The 18,542-nt window shown below is 49.9% G+C and overlaps 1 protein-coding gene across 5 annotated transcripts in view; it reads left to right on the forward strand.

The window, feature by feature from the left end:
* Positions 1-12,167, forward strand: part of LOC117065844 (core histone macro-H2A.1) — a 66,092-nt gene extending 53,925 nt beyond the window's left edge. For 4 of the 5 annotated variants that reach the window (XM_033181160.1, XM_033181162.1, XM_033181161.1 and 1 more), the window contains exons 7-9: positions 394-483; positions 3,130-3,304; positions 11,411-12,167. In XM_033181160.1, coding sequence (XP_033037051.1) covers positions 394-483; positions 3,130-3,304; positions 11,411-11,576 — 431 coding nt within the window. In that variant the 3' untranslated portion in view covers positions 11,577-12,167. Of the gene's footprint in view, positions 1-393; positions 484-3,129; positions 3,305-6,992; positions 11,080-11,410 lie in introns of those variants that run through there. The other variant, XM_033181164.1, reaches the window with a different exon arrangement.
* Positions 12,168-18,542: the final 6,375 nt, after the last annotated feature.

Raw genomic sequence — 18,542 nt, forward strand, 5'->3', positions numbered from 1 at the left:
AACCCAAGGCAGGCATTATTAGTCTTAGAAACCAGTACCAGCTGGTATCTCATGCCAGTGAAAAGCATCCAGGACAAGCATGTTTGCAAAAAAAAAAAAACAAGCATCTCCTGTCTCTTTCACATCTCTGTCACATCCATGATCACCGTGAGTCAGACCCAAATAAGGGGCAGCAGAGACAGCCAGATGAAGCAACAATGTGAGGGTAGTAACTGGTGATGACAAGGCCCTTCTCAATTTTACTTTACTAACTCAGCCAGGGCTTAGTTTCTGTTTTGCAGCCTGATGGAAATTTAATAGATCATTTGAAGTATGTAATCACCTGACATGCTAAGTGTCTGTGTGTGCCAGAGACACAGAATGGCAACCTAACCCCACCCTGTCCTTGTCTAGGAAACACGCTGGAGAAGAAAGGTGGCAAGGAGTTTGTGGAAGCTGTCCTGGAACTCCGGAAAAAGAACGGGCCCTTGGAAGTAGCTGGAGGTGAGGTGGGAAAGCCACCGTGCTTATTTGGTTGTGGCACATGCAGTAGTAGGAAAACCATTTTGTGAGATGGCTTAGAATTTAGAGGTGCATGGCAATACAGCCGCATCTTCAAGATGGAGGCCAAGGACAGCCTGTAACTTTATAACTTAGAGTTTCATCACGTGCAGGTTGTCTGGGAAAATCACCTTTGAATTTTTTTATTACTTAAAATAGCTCCTATATGTTTGATGTCTAGATCTCAAATTTTAAGAAATTATAGGAGCTGAGAGGGAGTGATACTGAGCCATTTGCAAAACTGCTGGTGAGAGATGCTAATTAAAAATCTTCAGCCATCCATGTTTGTAATAGGAAACATATAAATACACATTTCTCATTTACCAATTACACCTTCCCTGGTATAAGGGGAAGAAAATGACTTGGCATCTGATGTGGGGAGAATTATTGCTAAGACCTGGAGGCAGAGCACTTCTTACTGCTTGAGGCCTGAATTTAGGCGGTCATTTGGGGTATACAGGACAGAGGACCTCCTGAGGACCTGAGAGTTGAGTCAGTGAGGCCCGGCTCCACCACCAACTATGTGAGGACAGATCACCCATTTCCTCACTTTGGGCTCTGGTTTTCTCTTCTTACTACCCAATTCCAATGCCTATCCTGTCTTTTAAATCCTCTGTTTTAAAAATGAATCTTAACTAAAGTTGGACATTGATAATTTTCGCATAAGCTCTCTCTTGGAGGGTCCACCAGGCCTTGCCCCCTCTATTCCCAGTGACAAATGACACCCCTTTCAGGCTAGTCTCAGGATCCAGAAGGATTCCCTTTGATAATCTGTGCCTTTGACCTCTGCTCTGCCCCTTCTGTTTTGCCTGCAAGGGGCATGACATACAGGGAACTAATTACAAAGTTCTTCCAGGCAGTACCACCAAAGTCCCACACTGTACAAGGGAAGGCATACACAGTTTTAACTACCTACCCAGGGGCAGCTGGCCTTTCCCCAGTCCCTTTAAAACACCTGTTTGACCAGCCTGTGGGTCCCTTCCCATCAGGGTTCCAGCTTGAGTCCTGCTGGTAGCCCTTGGCACAAGGCCTGGTAGGAGGCAGCCTGGTGCTGCCATGTACCAACTCTGCGGGAAACCTCAGCCACAGCAGATGCAAACCCATTAGGTGTAGCATGGTTCAAGATATTTTTGCTTGTTTCAATAACACTTTTGTTTTTGATTTTAACAGCTACTTTAGAAACTGCTTTAAAATAATTTTGAAAGTATAAAGAGGCAAATAAAACATACTCCTGTTCCACTGTGCAAAGATAGTCACTGTTAATGTTTCTTTCCAGTCTTTTTCTATGCATAGCAAAGATAGTCAATGTTAATGTTTCTTTCCAGTCTTTTTCTATGCATAGTTTAGCCATGACTTCTCATGGGGATAAACCCACTGGTTTAATTCAATGCCGTAATGTCAGGTTTTTGTAGGTCAGCCCAGAGTTCTCAAGCCCAATCACAAAGCAGAGCCAGGACTCAAATTCACGCCCTGTGACTGAGCTGTTTCTACTGTACCATGAGACACTACCCACAAATCGCTCCTTCTCCAGTATCTACCACACAACCATAACACCACATACCCCTTGTAAAGATATTCCATAAAAAAAAAAAAGGGTTTCAGAAATACGCGACCAAATACAAAAAGTTTGGATGTTTTCCTGTAGCAGTGGTATGGAGACTCTAATGTGCTCCTGTATAGAAGCGTAGCATGCAGCACCCCCTAAACCCAGTGCCCCCAAAACCTTCTTTGCAGAGCATCTACGGACGGGGATTCTGGAACATGCTCTGGGAGACATGGTACTTTGCAGTTTGTGGCAGACCCCAGGCCTGTGTCCTTAGATCTGGCAAGGGAAAGGCAAGTCTTTTTGGTGGAGATGTATAGCTGGAAAGGGGCCCCTCTTCTAGGAAAAGAAAAAACACTTCCTTAAAAACTAAGCTAATTCTGCCACAAATAAACAGGATCAGTTATTCACACAGTGAGGCCATCCTCAGCAGGGAGAAGACAATGGCAGCGGAGATGCTGGTCAGTTTACTTAGCAGATTATTTAAAGCAGTTGCTTTCCTGGTAGTTTTGTCCTGAATTGGGTCTGGGATATTTAGAGAATACGTCATAGTAGAGACAAATACATCATATTGGTGTGCAAGTCGATAATTAGCACACCAGTCGACTTAAAGAAGAAGGGTTGGAAACCCAAAATTATTTTAAGGCTGCAAATGTTCTGACATGTTTAGTTGAGTTTGTGTTGAGTTAGATGGGTAAGGCTCTGCCTCTGGAAGAACTGTGTAAGCTTTCTGAGAGTGGAGAGAGGCTTACTACGAACTTGGTCAAAATTCCTGGTGGTGACACATCATAATGCCAACTTTCCAAGGGTGTGGCTTGGCTTGGCTTGGCTCCCCCCTTCAAGTGAAAAGACTAAATGATGAGCAGTTCTTGGCTCGAACTCACGTTGGAATCACAACGCAGCAGACAGCTGTGGAACTCCTCAGACACAGGCCATTGGAGGGCCCAGGAAGATGTATGGTGGCAGGGGAGTGGGTCTGTGTTTGGCATCTTGTGCTTTGTAGTGAACCAGAGCTCACTATTTCTGTTTCATCCCCCCACCACTAGCTGCCGTAAGCGCAGGTCACGGCCTGCCCGCCAAGTTTGTGATCCACTGTAATAGTCCAGTCTGGGGTGCAGACAAGTGTGAAGAACTTCTGGAAAAGACAGTGAAAAACTGCTTGGCCCTGGCTGATGATAAGAAGCTGAAATCCATTGCATTTCCATCCATCGGCAGCGGCAGGTAGGGGCACATGCTTGTTACGTATCAGTCATGGGTGTGTCTCTGCGCACACATCGCCCATAATTGTGGTGCTGTCACTCTGTGCAAGGCCCGCGGAGGCTGCCTTAACCAAAGAGACCAGAAGCGCGACATAGGGAAGAATGCAGACATTAAATGATGATGAGGGACAATTTGAGAGATCCAAATCCCAAGGATGATACAAAACTTCAGTTTTGATAGCAAATGTCATCACAGAAGGGGACCCCAGGGTGTACTGGGACCACAGAAATGGTGCCTCAGAGAGCAAGTTTTGAAGAGCACAGTGACTTAGATGGGTGGAGAAGATCTGGAGGTATGAATAACAGGGATACAAATGAACAGCTTGGCTGTCTCAGAATAAGTCTATAGCTGTGTTACAGCCTCCCACCCAAACCACAGTATTCTTTGGATAAAGCCCTCTGCACCTTTCCTTTCTACTCACAAGCATCTTCCACCTCCTAAGAACCTGCGTCTCTACATGACTCACTGTCTTACTGCCCTAGGTAACCCTGCTAGTCTGCTAATGCGGTAATGGGACCTGGTGGAATGGAATGGGGAATTACGTGAGATTTAAACAGGGCTGGGCCCTACTCCACTTCCTGTCTCAGAAAATCCCCAGGTAGACTCACCAAGGTCTTCACGAGCAACACAACTGCCCCTAAGACATACACATACCCAGAGGACCACCATGGGAGAAGTCTAGTTTTTCGACAGCTGATGATGCAGGTAGGGCTCAGGGCAACCCCCTCAATACCTCCCTGGTTGTACACCCCGAAGATGTCAGCAAATAACCTATCAGGTTCCTGCCTGTTGGAGCAGCACTGCACTCTGGCTTAGGGGTCAGGCCTGGAGTTGCGTCCTGGCTTGGCCACTAACCAGGTGAGTGATGACATGTAAATTAATCCCTTTCTGAGAAGTTGGCATAATAATCCCCCCATGCAGTGTCTCAGGGTTGCTCTAGAAATTAAAGGAGCTCTTAGAAGGCAGAGTGCTTTCAGAAGTGTGTCCCATGGTGCAGACATGAGGACCTGTCAGGGCAGAGCCACCTCTGAGATTGTGTCCCACTGCCCATCACTATGGTCCTCCCTACCAAGGGTCTAAGTCCAAGGCCTCTGGAAGGCTCAAGATCTGCAATGGGCACTGAAGCAAAAAGAAACTGGCCTTTAGAGGCTGCAGCTGTTAACAACTTGCGCCCAAGAGGAGCCATAACCTGGGGTTCTGTGTTGGCAGGTGGCTCACTTTGGACAGAGTACCTGCCACTGCTCCTGGGGCTTCCCATCCCAGCTTGTGAGCCTTCTGGGGTCTCTGCCCATCAGCCCCTCCCAGCACCCAAGGAAGGCAGGGCTGTGTAGCACCAACTGCCTGTGACCCTGCAGGCTGTCCTTTCCTTCTGGGCGAGCCTGAGCAACGGTCCTCAGAACCATGTCGTGAACTGATAGAAAGCTGCTCTCTCAAACACTTTCCTTCCAAACTTTTGAGAGGATAGAGAGTACACTTTGCCATTTTCTGCTTAGGCAGGCCTTGTGATTTTGCCTCCTGCGTGCTGCCATCACTGAGGTCCCACACCTCAAGTACTGGTGGCAGAACTAGTACGGGGTGGGCTTCCTGTCACTTGACATTCTGCCTAGCAAAAGACCTTGTCCACAGGCAGATGGGCACTGCCACCATTCCCCAAGGCTTTCTGTGGCCAAGGCCATGTGTGACTGGAAGGACCCACCAGTACCAGGCTCTGGGGGAAAGATCTCCGATTGCGCCTGGAGCCTCTATCACTGCCTGCCACCCATTGCTGCCCCCACTTCTCCCAGTCAAGGGAAAAACAGAAGAATGAGCATTTCCTCAGCAGCCCCTCACCAGTCGGTGAGCTATGGGCAGGCTTGCCTCCCCCTTTCCTGGCCTTGCATCTCTGGGCTGTCTGGTCCTGGGGCTCTGTGAGTAAGGCCCCTCAGCTCTCCTGTCCTGTGTGACCTTTGGTAAATGAATCAACCTTTCTGCCCTAGTCTGCCTTATCAGCAAGTGAGGCTGTAGGGACTTCCCTGCCCTTCCTCACAGATGGTTCTGAGTCTCAGTTAATTAGTGCTTCGGATGCACTTTGATCTGCTCTGATGAAAGGTGCTTCTGAAGAGGGAGGCAATAGGAAACTTTATTGGAGGTAATAATTTCACACCCTTTCATATGGGTATTGAGAAATTTTTAATTGAAGTAAAGAGCATCTGTTATTACAAACTTATTTACATTTTTCATGGAGTAAAAAGTAGGAATAAAAATAATCAATTGAAAGCTTTAAGGGGGGAAATGCCCAAGGCAGCACATGTGTACAGCTACCCAGGCCACATCTGCCAGGCAGACCTCACCCCACAGAGCTGTGTAAACAGCTGCCCTCTCTTTCATGAGTAAAAAAATGGGATTACACCAGAGCCGGCCAGTAAATCACAGTGGGTTTTAGGACGGGAAATAAAACAGCTTGTTTGTTGCATCCAGTGTCTCTGGCATGAAAGTAATGTTGGAATTAAAACAGTATAAATGTAAGCATGTTGGGAAAGAGGCCGTTGGTAAAGGATCACTCTCTTAGCTGAGGCCCGGCGACACAGCCTAGTGTGGAAGATGACCACAACCACACCTGTGTGATGGCTCCCTCCAGCCTGTCGGCCTTGCTGGGGGCAAGTGAGGCCCTGGCATCTGGACATCCTGTCCTCAGTCATTCTGGTCATGATATTTATGGGTACCCCTACTCCCTCAGCTCTGTTTCACATTAGGGGTGACCCCTCTCCAGAGGAGTAGTACATAGAGAATACTAGTTTGGGGCTTTGATTAAACTTTCCTTAGATTTATAAGCTTAAAAGGAAAGTGGTTTATTTTTTTCAAGCTACTATTTATGGATATGTGTTGAGCCCCAGGCACTGTGCTAAACCCTTTATCTGCATTATCTCACAGCAACCCTACAAGGTGAGCATTATTATTCCTTTCAAGGGCAAAGAAACTGAAGCATAGAGGGGTTAAGTAACTCACTTGAGGTCACTCAACTTGTACGTGGTAGAGCAAGAATTTGATCGGAAGCCCTTGGCTTCAGAGCTGTTAGGCTCATGGAACCCCTGCCTCCTGTCTCCATTGGTCAGCCAGACCCCAGATCCTACCTCCTCTCATCCCACCACAGGGCTGTCCCCTGCCTGTGTACTCTCTTTGCATAAAACACTACCTGAGAACTCCCTGACCTGCCCAAGTATAGCCATCAGCCTCTTTCCCCTCCTAACCACTGGCCTCAGAGGTGAGATAAAAGGACAGAAACTCAAAGGCCTTTGGCCTTCGAATAGGGGAGAATTTTTCATTTACCCAAAGCCTGGGGGCCTCAAGTGAGAGGCCACTTTGGGGCTGCCCTATCCCCTCTCTAGCTGCAGGGGGCACAGCTCAGGGGAGTGGTGGCCCCATCACCATCGCTTCTGAATGTTCTCCTTCCTGCATACTGTTGCTCTCGGCTCAGGATCCTGATGACTTGGATCAAAATGGCCTATGTTTGGGGCAACTTCAAACAACCTGGCAATTAATTACTAAAAAATGGTAAAGGCCTAAGAGCAGCTCACAGCACAGTGCGAGGGGGACCTAATCTTAGCAGAAGAATGTCTATACCCTAAGTGACTGACAAAGAATACCAGAATCCACCTCTACTCCTCCCCAGTCATCAAGGGCAAGCTCCCAGTCTGGCTGCTCCAGAAAATCTCCCTGGACTCCCAGGATATAACCTCTTCCCCTGTGACTCTCTGAGGTCCCTAATGAGCTCCTAATCTGGATTTGCTGCATACCTGCCTGGCCCCAGCCCTGGAAGGTGAGCTCACTGAAAACAGGGGTGTGTGGTGAAGCCCCACTCAAGAAGAGGGCTGAACAGAACTGGGATGTGGTCCTTGGTGGAGTTCCTGCATGTCCAGACAGGACCATGGGACAGGCATCCAATGTGTACACCCCCAGCTATTACTGAGCAGGCTGACCCAAGAGGGCATCTTGCACTGGCCCTGGGAAACTGAGGTCTAGCACTCTTGGGAAAGGCAAAGGTCATTACACAATTGGAGTGACTTTAGGGAAAGCTCAGCTATCTCTTTTAGTCTGCTCAAGGTCCCAGCCCTATGGTGTAGGAAACACTTGACTCCAGAGGAACTTAAGGAATATTCCGTAAACACAACCCACAGGCCAAATCAGGGGCTGAAGAGAGTGGAAACAACACACAGTGCACTCATCTCCTGGGCGGGGCTGATGGTGGCCGCAGCACTGGCAGCCTCCTCATCACCACCATTGTCATCATTGCATAGACCCCGAAACACCTAATTTCTAGTGGAGGAAACTAATGTTTAGAGAGGTTAACACCCTAGCCCACAGCAGCTGGGATTCAAACCCAATTCTGACTCTAGAGTGGAAGCCCTTAGCCCCTCTTGCTCTGCAGCATCTGGTCTGAAAGGAGGGCAGTGCAGCTGTAGGACAGAGTGGCCATCACAGAGGCCAGGCCAGGCAGGAATGGCTGTTCAGAGGGGCCGTGGTTATACAAGTAGCAAGTGAACCCAGCTAAGAAGCTAAAGATGCAACACCAGTGGGCATGAGTGCACCTGAAAGTAGTCAGTACTGCGCCGGGGAGCCTCTGTGTAGCCCCTGCTGCTTGCTGTATGCCCACAGTCATGGCCAGCAGCTCTCTGGGTCCTGAGGCCAACATTGTTAGCACAGTGTAACTGCAAGGACAACAGCAGTCACCCAGTCACAGCTATCCCAGGGACGAGGGTGGAGGAGGCAGTTTTCTACTGCATGAGCCTTTTAAAAGACCCTTCAAAGCCACCTACTTTATAGACAGTTCCTCTTAACTGAAGACTCTCTGTGCCATGCTTGCTGTGCATTTTCCTGTCCCATACTCTGACTCCATTGCACAGGATGGGGAAACAAGGCACCGAAGCGGGACCACAATTCAAATCCTGTGTGACTCCAGGATATCCTGAGCTCTTAACCACTCTGCTTCTCTACCCTGGAGGGAGGCGGGCTGTCAGGCCACCCATGCCTCAGAGGCAGACCTGGGTCTGACCTGCCCCAGCTGCTGCGTGTGCTACTGCTGCCTCTGTCTGGAGGCCTCAGGGCTTTGTGTGGAGTGCTCCTGCAGGGCATCCACCTACACGTTCCATTTTGCTATAGGCATTCTAACTGGCAGCAAGACATTTTGAGACCCACCAGAAAACGTTAGGAAAGCCGTTACCTCCGCCATTCCTTCCTGGCAGCCTGCGCAGTCCAGAGCAGCCACAGTCCCATAGCAGGGTTTCTTTCTTAGGCTGTAGCTTCCTAGGACAGAGGGATGGATTTGTCAGCAAAGGGTTTTCCTGGAAACAAATCCAGATTCATGTTCACCCACCAACAACCTTGAAATGCTTGCAAGGCCAGGGACATTCCGGTGGAACAGTCTGCTATTAAATGGGAGTGCAGACAGGTGTGGGCACTGCAGGTCTAAAACATTGGATGCTGACTTCCCTCCTCCATTTGCAGATCCTCAACATCTGGGTCCACTCTGCAAGCTTAGATTATGAAGTCCATGCTGGCTATTTGTAGAACAGCAGTTCTCAAAAGGTGCTAGACCTGCTGAATCAAACTGTTCGGTTTTGACAAGCTCTCCAGAATTCTGATGCAGGCTGAAGTGTGAGAACTGTTGATGTAGAGGAATAGAAAAGAATATTTCCTCACTGAAAGTCACATACCCTTTTGTAAGGATCCAAGGCAGAGGCAGGGAAAGCCCCAGGAGGGGTCTGTGTCAGAAAGCACTGGTCACAGGCAGGAGTGACTGGCACACTTTTGGTGTGTTCCATGGAAACCCCTTGGGACCTCCCAGTCAGCATGGCACGGCATGGGCCAGGCCACACTGTGTCCGCATCATACCACATCTCACCCAGCTTGTGTGGAATGTAGGTAACCATTGGAGACAGCTGCCTGGGCACACAGCCCGGCTGCAGCTACAGAAGCCCTGCCCCAGGGCTAGCTCAGCTAGGCAGACCATCAGGCCACCTGACAACTGCTATTTGCAGCAGTTCCACAGGCCCTCAGCCCAGCCCCCTGTGCACATGTGAGGCTGAGACAGGCAGGAGGGCACCTCGCTGCAGGAACCTTGGAGCTGGCAGAGCATAGTCTTGGGCTTCACATGCAGAAAGCAACTTCTCACAGCTCCTCTCAGCACCCTGCAGCCCCCGTTCTTCCAGGTCACATCCACAGACAGGGTTCTGCCTGCTCCAGAAGCTCTTGGTCCCTTGGCCCAAGTGCAGGCTGCAACAGGACTGAGGAGCCCAGCCCATATCTGGAAGCAGCCTGAGCTGCTGGAAAGATGCCCCCCAAAAATGGAAGACGGAGTTTATCTCCTCAAGCAGTTCCCAACGTGGTTCAATCCAGATAACCTGTCCTCTGTGCTCCTTGACTCCTGTGAGTATAGTAAAGGCAGCTGTGCCTGGTGTGGGCCGAGATTTCAGATCTGCAAACAGCACTGGTGCCAGAGGAATGACTTGTCTGCTCTCAGCAGAGCCCTTTTCCTTCACTGTACATGACACCCACTATCCTGGCCCACCTATGGGTCTAGAATCACCAGGGTCTCCCAGGAGGAAGCTGCACAGGTCTGACACCACTCTTGTGGCCAGAGCGGCTCTGGAGCTCTGACGCCTCTCATGGGCAGGGTTGTATGCACTGGCTGCTGCTCTGTGGGTGTGTTCTGTGGCTGAGGAGCTGCCACCTGTGTGTGAAGGAACCGTGGGTTGCCCCCCCACTAACTGATTGCCCGCAGGCTCCTTCACATAGGCTGAGGGCACATCTCATGTCCTCTAAGAGGGAACTCCACTCCTGAGGCATCCAGAAGCTCCTAAGTCTCCACAAGCTGGGTGAAGCGGTGTATGGTCAAAAGCAAATCATAAGAGGGTTTCCCCTGTGGCTGTGAAATGCACTGTGCACTGTCAACAGTGGACCACTGAGGTGCTCCAGGGCCAAGCCAGGAGGTTCAGAATGCACAGGCATGCAGTGAGTGAGGCTAGCAGTACTACAGTAGATGCCTACCTTACACCTCTGGAAACCCCTCCACCTGGCAGCAGGTGCCTCATGTGAAGGAGAACTCCAGCTGAAATAGGCGGACTGGCCCAGTGCTTTGGACACCAGCACACCCACAGGCTCAGGCAGATCGATGACCATAGATCTCCCAGTGAACAAAGAGCCACCCATGAGAGCTGACCCCAGACTCACCCTCAGTATCCTTAACTGTAAAATGGGACCAGTAAGGGATGTGAATCCAGGGCCACTGGCTCTAAACCCAGGTTTTCACTAGAGCAGGCAAAGCTGCCCATCTCCTCCTGGGTCTCCTGGGCTACCCACATGCCATGCTGACCAGAAGCAGCCTCAGGCACACCACAGAGCAGTGACGGCCAGTCCCGATTTCACATTTTTAAGTCCAGAGCATCTACCTCCAAAAATTGCCACATGACATTTGAAGCGGAAGTGTATGTGGATTCAAATACATTTGGCTTGGAAACTTGGATGATAGCCCTGAGTTGAAGAGCCCACTGCTCCCTGCGTTGTGGCCTCTGGGGTGGTACCACTGGTGTGTGTTAGAGGGTGGATTCCTGGGCAGTGGCCCTGGTATGAAGGGGTAACTCTTCTGTGTGGGTGGATAGAGGTCAGTGCCTTCCCAGAGAACCTGCAGTCATCCCCTGATCCCCTGGGGCTGACATCGAGAGCCTGGGCTATGGCTCAGGCACTGTGCTAGTCAAAGGCATGACAGAAAAAGAAAATCAGGAGCTCACACTGCCCTTTGGGGGCTTAATGCACACCACAAAACACTATTCTGTTTGCTGGCTGCTGCCTTCTCTAAAAGCACATAGCACGTCCTTCTGCAGGTGCCAGCTCTCTGTCCAGTTGTCTGTCCCCCGTCCTGTCTTCTGGGCGCTGGGCTTTCCCACGCTGGTATACAAGCAGACACGGGGCTCAACAGACACGGACCCAATACACAGCAAGCTGCAGCACCGAGGGAGGTGGCCCGTAGGGTGGGGCTGGTCCCGCGGTCCCCATGGCATCCCAGTTGCTGAGTGCTTGTTTTCTCTTCTCCAGGAACGGTTTTCCAAAGCAGACAGCAGCTCAGCTGATTCTGAAGGCCATCTCCAGTTACTTCGTGTCCACAATGTCCTCTTCCATCAAAACGGTGTACTTCGTGCTTTTTGACAGTGAGAGTATAGGCATCTACGTGCAGGAAATGGCCAAGCTGGACGCCAACTAGGCTGAGCAACAACAGAACCAGCTGCACCATGTACCCCACCTCCAATTTAAAAGAAAAAAAAATCCCCTTCACTCCTACTGGGAGGTGGGACCCCTTTCATTTTCAATTTTGCTCATCTAGGGAAAATAAGGCTTTGGTTTCCAGTTTAATTGTTTTTGACCTTCTAAAATGTTTTTATGTTAGCACTGATAGTTGGCATTACTGTTGTTAAGCACTGTGTTCCAGACTGTGTCTGACTTAGTGTAACCTAGGAGATTTTATAGTTTTATTTTAATGAAACCCTAATTGACGCACAGCAGTCGGGAGAACAGCGTCTTTTACCTGTCGCCGAAGCCAGGAAGCCCCGTTTGTAACCGTGTGTTGTGGTGCTTTATCGTACACCCAGTGGCGTTCTTTTTACTCTAATGTTCTTTTTTTTTCCCCCCTCAGAAGAATCATGAATTTGCAACAGACCTAATTTTTGGTTACTTTTTGTCTTAATGATGGATTTGAAAATGGAAGATTTAATAAGGTAAAGCAGAATCTGTTGTCCTTAATTATATTTGCAATTTGGAATTTGTGTGAGTTGATTTAGTAAAATGTTAAACTGTTGTTGTGACTGGTGTGTTTCCGTTATTGTGCCTGTAAGTTGCGGGTCCTAAGTTGGCCTCTGCAGTCACAGGATGTGGGAGCAGGGCAGCCCATCCCCCTCAACCCCCGCCCTGCCCCCACAACTCCTTGGATGCTCCACAGTGTTCAGTGCAACCTGGGTGGGTGTGGGCCATCTGATCGTCTCAGTGGTTTGTAGAGAGAATTTTTATAAAGCCTCACCTTTTGGTTCTGTGTGACCCTTGGGCCAGGGTGTTATCCCCATTCCACAGAGGAAGGAGGGAGTATATCAAAAGCTGTGCAGGTGGCATGTGGCAGGCTGGCGCAGAGCCAGGGCTTCAGACCCTGAGCCCAGCTCTCTCCTTACCATTGTCCCCTTCTGACAGTCTCTGGCTCAGGGCCGGGCCTGGCCACTTGCTGATGGAGCTGCTGGAGCCTCATGCCCTCTGCCGGGACTGCTGGGTCTGTCATCCCTGCAGGACGGGATCCCTGGCAGAAGGGTGCTGGGAGCTTTCCAAGGACAAGCTGCCACAGCCAAGGCTCCTGGGATGTGCTGGCAGCTTTCACATGCCTTCTCACTGCCAAGGCTGTTGAGGGATGTTGATTATTTAGGAAGACCTCAGCCAAGCCAGAGTAGCTAAAATATGTTAGCAAAACGTGGACACTTTTTGCTTCAAAGGGCACTTAAACCTTAACCTTAATTTGCCTGAAATACACAGAAGACTCTTTCCATCTCTGAAAGAAAGAAAAGAAAAGAGAAAAGAAAAGAAAGATGCCTGCATCTAAAGCAGACTTGAACCAGGAAGAAATACGGAGCACACGGCGTATCATGGATGAATGTCAAGGCCCATTTTTCCTTCCCAAACTGTGCTCTTCAAACAGAAGACCCGAGACCATCACACAACCAATCTTTTCCATGAAAAGGCAACGACTTCCAACTTAAACCTGAAAGATGATTTTTCCAAATTTCATCTGAACATAAGGAGTTCTGTGGCATTTTTTCCCCAAGATCTTTGCTGGGTCTAGATGATGTATTCCTGTTTCTTGATTTGAAATGAGAGAGAGCGGGGGGTGGGGGGTGGGGGGGAATGCATTATCTTTATAAGAAGATGCATCTTAAAATGATACCACTTCATAGTTAATACCAGCAAACTGCTTAGACAAACCATACTATGTGCCCTCCACCCAAGAGCATTTGTACAGGTAGGATCTGCAGTGTGGACGGAGGGTAGTGGAAAACTGTGGCCACTGTTAGCCGGTCAGACTGATATTTACTGTATGGCAGGTGCTGTGCTGAGTCTTTCATGGTTCTCATTTCATTTGGTCCTTGCAATAACCCTATAGGGCAGGTCCTATTATTAGATACATTTTATAGCCGGAGGTGATCACACTGCTGAAAAGTGACAACCAGATTCAAATGCAGAGTTTCTGACTATTGTGATATAGGGTCCCTGATGGCATGCGCTTACCAGCAAAGAGAGTCCATTTGGCCTTGGTATTTCTAACTCGGAGACTGAAACACAGAGGGACTTGTAGATGTAACCAAGTTTAAATGACTTAATTGGATGGGCTTAACTGTGGAGGAACACCACAGAAGCAAATGTGTTTTTCAAAGATCTTCCACTAGATGTCGCTAAAAGGATTGAGAACTAGAGAAAAGGGCTGCGGATTTCTGCTCTCCTTGTGATTGCACAAGAGTAAATTGCATTTATTGCTATTTGCATGAATGATTTACCATAATCACCTAAATGTTTCTAAACTTTGAGTAATCCAAAGTGCATCATGCCCTGTGATGTGGGCACACTGTAGAAACTGTTTTCAATGAAACTGAGGGAAAGTGAGCCAACAAGCTGCCTGGGGTTCCCACCATTGCTAAGCCACTCACTTTATTTTTAAAACTGGGATCAAAAACTGTTCTCTGATGTCAGCCTCATGCTTTAAGGGGGGAAAAAGCTCATTCCTTTCAAAAAAAATTGGTGCAACTGCAAGGAACTCTTGAAATGCACACATGCCTCTATTCAAAAGACAAGTTTGCAGTTAGTAAAACTTAACAGAAATGAAAGTATTTTGTGAGGGGGGTAAAATCCTGCAGGTTCTAGAGAGGTGAAGTGTTGCAGCCCAGCCCTTCCCTTCACTGTAAGCCTTCAGAGGCAGGCTTGCAGTGGATGCCACCAACAGCTGCCCCAGCCACTGTCGCTGTGCTGAGTCCCCCCAGCCTCACAGCCACACATCCCTGTGATCCAATGGCAGCATTAGGCAGACAACACCCACTCCCATTCGTTTCTCAAGAACAATTCTTGCCCTCAACAGCTGGCCCCCGTCCCGAATAATCCAGACGATTTTCTCAGTGCTCCTCCATGGGTGCCTTTAAATGACATCTGAGTTCTAACGCAATGCTGTGGCTCCAACTGGTACTAAACTGACAATAACAACCACTGTATGTGTGTGTCTTCTACATCATTGACTTCTCATGGCAACCCTATGAGATAGGTAATACGATCTCACAAAGAAGTGAAGTGTATTCCCTAAGGTCACACAGCCATGAATGGTGGAGGTGGGATTTGAACCCAGCTCTGACTCTACAACCAGCTCCTGGAGCTGAATTCTCCTTTGCTATCCATCCCAATATTTTGTTCTTCAGGTTATGCAGGGCTTGCCTACTCACTGAGAGGTCCTGTGTGGCTGGCCCTGGGAACTTAAACAGAACTTGTTGGATGACAGATGAATAGGAATGCATTTAAAGCAATCCAGTGGTCAGCAAGGACTTACTAAATGCTTTCTATGAAAGAGGCCTTGGATTCAGGGTTTCTTACAAAGGCAGGTAAGCAAGCATTGTCCAGCAAGCACTAACTCAGAGAAGTACCTGCTAAAAAGGCAGGGGCCCAGAGCAGGGAGTTTTGCTCTCCGGCTGAGCAGGCTCAGGGAAGGCTTCTTGGAGCAGAAAGCCCAGTGCTGGATTTGATAGGAAAAGTTGGAATCTCCCAGGTCAGGAGAGCAAGGCCATGGGTAACAGACGGCAAGCTAGCATAGAGGCTGCTCTGTCAGCCCCAGCTGGGGAGCTCCTGCACCCTCTCTATGGAGACTCTGTCTTCACCCTCTTCCCACCTAAGACAGCCACTTCAGCCCTGGCCTCTGCTCACTACATGCCATCCCCAGCATTTGGAGTTGTCTACCCATGGATTTGTCTGTGGCAGAATTCCCCCTCCCATTCAGGGTCAGGTGACTGTATTTGGTCACAGCTACAGTCAGCTCTGACAGAGGAATTGGCTTACACTAAGGCAAAAAAACAGAAAAAAAAAAAAAAAAAAAAAAAGGTGGGCTTCCCTTTCTCACCCAAGGTCCTGCCATTCCCAGTACCGGGGGTGGTCAGCCTTTCTCAGGAGGTGGAAGCCCTCACTGGGCCTGTCCACTGTGGGTCTGTCTACTTTGGGTCAGGCAAGCCTCTCATGTCCTTATTTGTCACTTAGCCTGCCTTGTCAATCACCCCGAATGGTCCTGGAACGAGGTCTTGCTCAATTTATTCATTAGCAACTACCATGTTTAGTTTTTGCTGCCAGGCACTCCTGGCCGATGTTATCTTGGGAGCTGGCCTTGGTGCCGCCTTCCAGTGATCCACCTAAAGGTGATGGGGCGAGGAGGGAGTCCTGGGGCCCACTCCCGGCTGAGAAGAAAGGGGAACACTCAATGGCAGGGGCGAGGCCACCTTTTCTTCCATTTATAACCTAGCCTGTTGTGTTTGCTTCTGGGGGCCCCCCATATCAAAACAATATCACATGAGCCTCCTGACAGGCAGGCAATAACACTGCTCATTAATCCCCCGCCCCCGCCCTGCCCTCCATGCTCCTCTGCAAAGGTGTGTAAATAGAGTGGCCTTTCCCTGACCCTGGAAACCAAGCCAGCCTGGGCTGCCTTGTCGAACTCAGAGAAGAGTGTCTTAGAAACATTCTCTCCATAGGAAGCACTTCGTCCTCACTCCCCTTCTCCCCACTAAGCGACCCCCACCCCTCCCACACTCACCCATTCCCATGGGTGCACATGCACACACACACACACCACACACACACACACACACACACACACACACACATTCACATGCACATAGCAAGGCCCCAGAGCCCTCTGTGTTGGCAGAGTATAGAAAGGAGGAACATGCAGACAAACACCCTTTGAACTTGGGCAGAGAGCAGCCAGGATTCTGCCTCCCACAAAACATAGCTGACATTTCTCCTTGAGAGGCCCTCCTTGGCCTATTTTGCTCTGTGAAGTGACTGGAACTGTCTGCAGATCTTCTGTTAATAACTCCCTTGGCTAACTTAGAACAGGGTACCGGGACTCCCCAGCGTCTGATGGGGGACCCAGCACCCACAGCAGAGGACAGTAGCCACTCACCACCACGGCCTGCACACACTCGGTGTCTGCATGAATGTTCCCTAGAGCACTCCTAGCAGGTCATGTACTCCCTGGCAAAGAAGCCTTCTGATGGCCCTACTGGGCAGAGGAGGAAAATGATCCCAATGTCACAGGTTAAAGGTCACTGCCTTGGCTTCTGGTTTGTAACTGCTCCTTGAGGAGAGTAAAAAGCTGAAAATCCCAGAAAGACACCTTCCAAATCTTATGTTCAAAGCCCTGAAACCAGAGCAGTGATCACTAAGTGATGATCACCAGCATGGTCCTAGAACACATGCAGGCAGGAGGTCAGATCTGCCTTGCTAGGGAGTCTCTTCCTGTCCTGAGCCCTGGAACAGGAACCCTGGATCCCGACATCAGGAGTCACACTATCCCTCATTCCCATACACATCCCTTCCCATCCACCAGCCTGGCCTGCTGGGCCAGAGCCCAGCTTCTTCTGACACAGGGTGATGGCATATCCCCTGCTGACCACCACTGCTCACCCAGGTTGGGCTCCAGGCACGACCCTCTCAGCTTGTCTCCCTGTGCACTCTCTGGCCAGACTGGCTAGGAAACCTGATATTTCTGTACCTTGGAATGACAAGGCTTCCTAAGCTTAAGAGAATAAATTAGAGTTGAGTTCAAGTAGGCTCAGCTGCGGCGGATGGGCAAATTGATTTGCTTCCCATCTGGGAGATTAAATTCCACTGCCCAGAAATGGCAGTGAGGTAATGAGCTGTCAGTCAAACGGTGCAGAGCCAGGGCCGCGTTCGTAATTGAAAGCCCGCAGCTCCTCATTAGGTCCCATGGAGGTCCTGGCTGTGGATTCCCACCTCAAGGAGGCCTCTGGACCCGAGAGAGAATGCACTTGGCCCTGAGGCCACATCCTCTAGAGGGAAACGCCACCTTGGGCCAGTGCTGGGCTAACTTTAAGGAACTTTCACTGAGCTCAAGGTGCTTATATTTGTCCACGGTCACTAACAGCCCCTCCAGGATTTAGTTATGGGCAAATCCACTGAGATTCCACCCAAGGGGCACCTTTTTCCAGGGGGCCCTCTCCTGTCCTCCTATGTGTCCCTAGTCACCCCAGGTTGTCTCAAAGGGCAGCACCCCCAAAACCATCGCCACACCCCACTCAGCCCTTTACACATACAAAACACCCACACTCACTCTGCCCGTGTAATCCTGCAACACCTGCAGATAGTGATGGCAGTACCTCCATTCGGTAGCTGAGGAATCTGAGGTGCATGGAAGTTTAGAAGCTGCCTTCTAACACTTTGGCAGGCCTGGGAATGGAGAAAGGAGGGTCCTCTTCAGCCTCATCTCACATAATCCCCTCGCATGCTCACTACTGTACTTCCTCCCTAGGGCCACTCGTATCTCACCTTCAGACCTTTGCATACACCAGTTCCCCACCAGAACACACTACAACCTCCACTTATTTGTAATCCTACTCAACCCTGCAGGGCTCTGCTCTTAGACATCCCTTATGCCTCCTCCAGGAAGCCCTCTCTGACCATTCTGTCTGGGGAATGTGCCCTCTCTCTCAGTGCACCCTGCACACCTGCCAGCCACAGCGCTGTGCCTTCTGAACAGCTGTCATGTGGTTACGTGGCCATCTACCCCATCGGATGCTGAGCACCACTCATGCACATATTCCGTGAGCCCACTGGGCCAAGCTCTGTAATAGGCTCTGGGGACAAGCAAAGGAGACCCTGCCCTCCATGAAGGCAGAAGCCAGGGGCCGTACACCTGCTGCACCCTCACTGCCTCACCCCAAGGGCACAGGGCAGGGCAGGGCAGGGGTCCTCTCTTGGTGGTTCTATGAATCAACAACAGGATTCAAAGGCCAAGCAGCAGGCCGAGGGCCTGACTCAGAGGAGAATGGGAATAACATGCCCATGTGAAAGTCAACCCGGGTGACAGCTGGGGGTAACCCATCATGCTGGACCTCTCGCTTCAAGCAGGTGCATGGTGGCTTCAGAGTGG

The sequence above is a fragment of the Trachypithecus francoisi genome, unplaced genomic scaffold, assembly GCF_009764315.1.
Source record: "Trachypithecus francoisi isolate TF-2019V2 unplaced genomic scaffold, Tfra_2.0 Lachesis_group2, whole genome shotgun sequence".
NCBI lineage: Eukaryota > Metazoa > Chordata > Mammalia > Primates > Cercopithecidae > Trachypithecus > Trachypithecus francoisi.